This window comes from Osmerus mordax, chromosome 6 (genome assembly GCF_038355195.1).
Source record: "Osmerus mordax isolate fOsmMor3 chromosome 6, fOsmMor3.pri, whole genome shotgun sequence".
NCBI classification, from domain to species: domain Eukaryota; kingdom Metazoa; phylum Chordata; class Actinopteri; order Osmeriformes; family Osmeridae; genus Osmerus; species Osmerus mordax.
The window spans coordinates 4977394-4984017 of record NC_090055.1 but is presented as its reverse complement, the minus strand read 5'-3'; the positions used below and the strand labels follow the sequence as shown (position 1 = coordinate 4984017).

The 6624-nt window shown below is 44.2% G+C and overlaps 1 protein-coding gene across 1 annotated transcript; it reads right to left on the bottom strand.

Moving 5' to 3' along the window:
• Positions 1-238: 238 nt before the first annotated feature.
• mex3a (mex-3 RNA binding family member A) lies at positions 239-5091 on the bottom strand. The gene is made up of 2 exons (XM_067238620.1): positions 4674-5091; positions 239-1434 (listed from the first exon to the last, which is right to left on the bottom strand). Exons 1-2 carry the CDS (start codon positions 5089-5091, stop codon positions 296-298), a joined length of 1557 nt encoding a protein of 518 aa, XP_067094721.1. The 3' UTR covers positions 239-295.
• Positions 5092-6624: the final 1533 nt, after the last annotated feature.

The following is a 6624-nucleotide window of genomic DNA, read 5'->3' as shown; positions in this document are numbered from 1 at the left end:
TGAAAAAAATAACTGCAGCAGTAAAAAACAAAACTGGAAAATGCTAGGTACTATACTTCTCTTATAAACAAAACTTTTATAAAATATATATGCATATATATATATAAAAGAAAATTAAAAATATTTCTTATAGTTTTTAGTAAAGCAAGCAGTGCCTTCTAAAATATCTGCTTGTTGTTTTTAGATTTTTTGAGAAAGAAGTACATAGAATAATAATAATAATAATCATATTAATAACAGTAAATAATTCTTGAACACTGTGACAAAACGAATGATAAAAACTGATGTTTTCTCCTTAAGAGAATATTCGGATGGCCTGCGTAACCAAGGTGTGGCAAACAGGGCACTCCGGGTGGTTGAGCTCACAAATGCGGATGGCACACTCCATGCAGAAGAGGTTGTGGCCACAGGGCACCAGGGCAGCCGTTACTTTACTTTCAAAGCAGGTCATGCAGTCCCGCATGGTGGCCGGTGGAGAGTCCGGCACAGGGAGGCGCCCAGGGAAGCCAACACTTGCCGAGGTGGGCTCGCTGTGGGCCCGCCGGGCCTGGGCATGGGGCGAGCCGGCCACAGCGGCGATGCTGGTAACTGAAGAGTTGGCTGTGCTTCCTCCACCGCAGGGCTCGGGCAGGCCAGGGGAGAGTCTGGTCAGGGGAAGGGGAAGACCGCCGAAGCTCTTGGACCGCTGCTGGGCATAGAAAGCCACCTGTTTGGGGTAGTCAGGGTCACCCCAGCTCTGGGTACCCTCCGAACCAAAGTAAGAGCATGGTTTCTCTCCAGAGCTGGAGAAGTTGCCCTTACTGTAGATTCCCCCTACTTCCCCTCCCCCTCCGACCATGGCATCTGAGAAGTTCTGGCGGTAGCTGCTGGTGAGCGGCTTGCGCTGGCCCCCCTGCAGCCCCCACACCTGCTGCAGGCGGCTCTCCAGACCCCCGGAGCCTGCTGGCCCAGTGCTGCCGTCCGGCCCTAGGCAGTCGTTCTCGTTGTTGTGGTCGTGCAGGCCTCCCGTTCGGAAGGCGATGTGCGCCTCGATCTCCTCGCGGGCCCTTTCAGCGTTGCCTGGTGACCCTGTGATCTCAAAGACGGGGTCACGGTCTCGGCTCGGGGTGACGATGTAGGTGCATGTCTGCTGCTGGATGCGTTTGATGGTGGAACCTTTAGGTCCTACAACCAGACCCACAACTCGATATGGCACTCTTACTTGAATGGTCGTCTGCCCTGGGAGAGGTGTGGGCGGCGAGCCACTGAAGGATACACCCAGCTTGTTGCGGGACGCCCGTAGCATGGAGAAGTGCTCGGCAGCAGATATGATCTCGCGTCGTGCCAGGGCCACGTCCTCCTTCCGGCCCGTGATCAGGAACACAGGCTCCTCACCTCTAACAGGAGTTTTGATGTAGGTATTGGTTTTGGCCCGCAAAGCTTTGATCTTGCAACCTGAAAACACAGCGGCGTTAGTTTGAATGAAGTCAAATAAAAATGTACAACTATTTTATATTTCTTATAACAGCATACCAAGTAAGAGGACATTTGAACTGAGACTACTCACACATACATACGTAACACATACGTATGTATGTGTTAAAATTGTTTTAATGGCAACTAATACAGAGCAAGCACTGACAGAATTGCTGTTCTTAGCCCCAGTCCCTTGTATATTTATCCAGATTAATTTACATGTTTTCCTATGGCACAAACACCTAGGTCGATTTTAGAGAGTATAATCTACACCAATGCACTAGTTTACAAATAAGTCAAAGAACAAACAATATTTTCATAAATAAATCTTGTTTTGGACCGGTTTCCAATGGTCATCTGAGAGATAATTGTTTGGCGCACGATTGAATTCTTTCTATAACTTAGATTATACATAATTAATCTGGTGAACAACACTTTTAGGATTTACAAGCCTAACATCCAGCACTGATCTATAAATATATGATTACTGTTTACATCCGTTTGTGCCTATTGATGATGGTGTAAAGGCATACTATAGTCAGTTCTTCTAGAAGAGAGCATTGTGGGAAAGAATGCAGGATAATGCTATTTCATGTCAAATTACCTTAAGCAGAAACACTAAAGGTCTTCATAAGTATAAATCATAGAATACAACATAAGTGAGTCATTTTGGAGAGGACTATGCAGTAGGTAAGGACCTAGGCATGCTGTGTGTACATTACACCCAATAGTTAAAACATACAACCCACTCCACTAAAGAGCTCATCAACAGATCTGGTGTGTGGAGCCTTTTAATTCAGAATTTCATGTTTATATTACCTCACAAAACAAACACCGTTGTTAGAAAGCAGATTCCGCCTTTACCACATCGGCAGGCTCTATATCTGGCCTCTTAACAATCCCCAACCATTAATTCAATATGATGATCTCACTAAACGTCACCGCTATACTACAACCGGTCACAAAGCATCATTACATCAGAAGCATAAAATAAAATATGTGAGCAGTGTGGAGTAATGGATAAAACACCAGTCAGCTAGCCTTTAACTGAATATCATGTGACTTCCTAATGCTCCTAAAAAGCCACACTTACTACCAACTTCACAAACATGGATAGTACTGACCAGGGGACAGAGCGCTCTAAAGCAGAATCTGTTCAAATGTAAGATATCCCCTGTAAAGTAGTATTTAAGAGCATTGCATACAATAATTTATCGCACATTCTTTCCACATAAACAAATATAAAAATAGAGATGAAAGTCTTAATTTATTAATTAAGTGAGACAAGTGGTTGAGGAGAATTGTTCAAAGAAATTTGCTTGAACCCACATCTACTGCCACTATATAAAAAATGCTAAAACACTTCTAGATTATTCCTCAATGTTATGCCATGTCTGTCGTTTGAAGAGCATGCAGTGGTGCATGTCTTGAACTGTGTAAAAAGGACCTACACTGGAGTAGTAACGTTGTATCTCCGGACACAAACACTACACCCGTAATCAATTCCAATGACTTTGATAGAGGAGAAAACGATCATTTTGCCACTCGACAATGGGATGCTCCATTAGCCAGATTTACCAGGTAGGCAGTAGTCAACCCTGTGAATCGGAGGTGTTCAACATGAGCTAACTAACGAGAATCAAAAGCCCTGAATCAAAAGAAGCTCATCTCAAATCCATCCAAATCAGCATTTATTCTCAGTCAAGGCAAAAGCCCCTTTGCTGCACTTGTGCTCACTGAGTCCACCCTGCGGCTGCAGCCAGTTACCCTATTACAATTCAAAGCTTACATTCCGAGTGACAAACATGAGCCACACAGGGAGGGGAGGGGCACTTAGTGGCATAACAAAATCCTCATTGCCACATCTGGGGGTGTGTGTGTGTGTGTGTGGGGGGGGGGGGTTGATTGCTTTCGACCAATTTGAGACAGTGGGGGCATGTTCATCTGTGTATCCCCACAAAAAAAAAAAAAAAAAGGTTTACTGTTGACTAAAGGGGGTGGATGGCCAGCAGTAAGGTCTCCTGCCCATCCACATACTTCACCTTTCACAATTCCTTGCCTGTGCTTCTATCCATCCCTGCTCATTGCCCCCTCTTCTTTTCAGACTCATCACAACAGCCTGTCAACAATGGGTGCAGTCCAACCACTATTCAGATACAGAGTATGCTAATGTTCTTTTGAGAAGCTGTAAACGTATTTCCCCCGTTGTGGGATGGTCACTTAAATTGACTGTGTGAAGAAAATGGATTAGTTGATCATAACTGTAAGAGTATTAAAGTGCATGGCTGAGGAGAAGCACTTACACCTTGAAACAAAGAACAAAAGAAAAACCAACAAAGAACTGGATATGTTGGTCCAACTTCTCGCTGAGTCACGCCTCAATTCCTTGGATCATCCCGTATGGCAACTGGTAACACTGCCTAATAAGGTACCCCCTACCCCCCTACCCCACCACTTTCACACCTTTGTTTGATAACTGCTGTCATTCAAGTCCAGGTCTACAAAAGTCACTCAAATTACACAGCAACAACCGACCGACATTTTTTATACAACTTTTGAATTTGAGAATTAAATTAGAATAATTTAGGACATATTGGCATTGTCCAATTAACTGGGTCAGTTCGCAATAAACATGACTAAATACGGCAAAAGGCATGCAAGGAAAGAAAATAGAAAATGCTTTTTTTTTTTTACATTATATCTATGCTATACACATTTTGCAATACATTATTTCAAAACATTTCGGGGAGAACAACATTCCCCTACTCGTAGACTAGCACGTTGCGTTTTTGAACTGTCTCGCGCGTTTCAGACGACAAAGGAAGCAAGTGCTATCCCTGCCTGAAGTGTGCGTCTGTGAGCTGACATTGATGGCGTGGATGTATAATAATGCGCCCATGAGGTAACGGTTACTCTCAGGCTTTGTGTCTCCCCATGTTCAAAATTCGCTTAATAGACAATAAGAGAGAACCCGATGGCAACATTGTTAGAGTTCTTGTTACAGTATGGAAACTTAACATTTGTTACAAAGGCCAGTGAGGGAGTCTGCATGGTGTCTCGGTGGAATACAACAAAAAAGAACACCACTCCCTTTTCTTTGACAATAACAGCAGGTAACAGTTATAGGACATTACCAAAACAACATGGTAGCCACAGGGATACACATTTAGTATCAAATTCATAACTTCTGACTGAAACATTTTGGTCGTAGTCTTTACCTTGTCTCCCGACTATTTCGGCCACATGTTCAGAACTGGGCACGGGGACGCATTCTGTTATGTTGCAGCCTCGTCCCTTCGTCTCAGCTGAAGAGCCTTCATACAGGGCACATAACTTGCTTTTTCCTTGCAAAAGTACCGAGTCTCCCCCTCCAACGTTATTAGTGTGGTTATGATGGTTATTGTTATTGTTACTCCTGTCCTGTACTCCCGTTGTAGGAGCCCCGCCGCCGTCCTCGCCTTCCCCGAGCCCCAACAGAGACAACTGGCCCAACGCGACCCTGAGGGCACGGGAGTCGTCTTCTTCCTCGTCGGGTGGCACAAGGAGACCTTCGCTTCCGAATCCGGAGCCGGCTAGATCCCCGCCGTAGCCCCCATTTTTCTCCATGATCCCTGCTAGAACCAGCAGGCTAGGCATGGCTAACAAAAGAGTGTGAGACAAAGACTGGGGAAAGAGACTGGAGAAACAGCACCCGTGCCGCCTCCCCGCCCCCTCCTCCTCCTTCCAATTCCCCCTTTGCGCTAGTCCCTCCCATAGACCAGCCCCCTCTCTCCTGTCCGCTAGCCTATACTTTCAATACAGTCCTCTCCCAGCTCAAGGCAAACGGGACACAAGGCCGTCTGCACGGAGAGACTATATCGCTCCACCCCGTCTGGTCTTGCAGTCCCCTCCTTGGCTGAACGAACTGCCTTCCCGTTTACCATTCCATCTCACATTCCCAAGCCTGTGGCATCTCAGAATCTTACCCCCGCGATTTCTTTCACCTTTGGAAAGGAGGGAAACATTTCCTCCACCTTTTCCTTTGTCTCTATCCCCATGCGTGTTGATCAATACGACTCATTCTGTTTTTCAAAAGACCGCAGCATTCTTAAATAGGCTACTTAGATACCATTCTGGGAAGACAATAATCATCAATCGATTTTTACAGACAGCCGAGGCACATTTTCAAAACTCAAAATCAGACCTTGTTAGCAAAGTGAATTTGGTTATCAATGCTGGCCACTTGCCAACTTCAAATATCCAATGGAAGGATTATATAGGAAAAGTAAAAACAAATAGACTCTGGAATAGAATCGTAGTTTTATATATATATATATAAGGGGTAGTCTCTGCGCAAATACTACTTATAAGTGCACATTTGGGTTAATTCTCTCATCTGAGGACGAAGGAGTTAATAGCGACATATTTTGGGGGTCCGCCCACCCCTCTTGCCGTGGGTTGCGGCAGGTCATCGCGTTGTTGTCTCGGGCGTCGTTGCGCAGGGGTTGTTATGTAGGAGGGGGTCTATAAGAGGAGAAGAGAAAGGGAATTGTCAGACAGGCGTTGCAGACACTATGCAGCGGGGATCTTCATAAAATCCCTCACATTTTATTTCCCGTGAGCAAGGCTGCTGCTCCTAACCGCGAACAAAGAACCGCGCCATGCGTTCTGTACAACAGACTTGCCAAAATGTCCTCGAGAGAAGCCACGCCTGGCGGCATGGTTGTATAATAACACAAAGACATGTGCATGATAATAATAATAATAATAATAATGAAAATAATAACGATGATAATAATGACAATGCAAATATAACGACTATACACAAAATATGTAGAATAATATTAATAATAATAATAAAGCATCGTAAACAAAACAAAAGTTCTCAATACAAAAGAAAATTCACATTTATTAATAATCGCAATAATAATTGTGATACCATTATTTTTGTATGTCAGCATCTAGACACATTTTTATGCCACAACAGTACAGTAGCTTATCCCTACTGTAACCTATGTGGGTGGCATGGGGCGCATGCCATATTGGTCTGTCAAGCATGTGAATATCACCCTGCTTGTACTCATAGATGAATCACCTCATTTAAGCAGTAATTATCCGTTTGTAACAGCCTACTTTTACATGTTTCCAGATGCCACATCCTTTCTTACTTTATATTTATTTCAGACAGGA

Coding starts and splice junctions, on each gene's coding strand:
- mex3a (XM_067238620.1), bottom strand. CDS start 5,091: ATGCCTAGCCTGCTGGTTCTAGCAGGGATCATGGAGAAAAATGGGGGC. Junction 1,435..4,673: donor CGAAATAGTCGGGAGACAAG/GTAAAGACTACG, acceptor CTGTGTTTTCAG/GTTGCAAGATCAAAGCTTTG.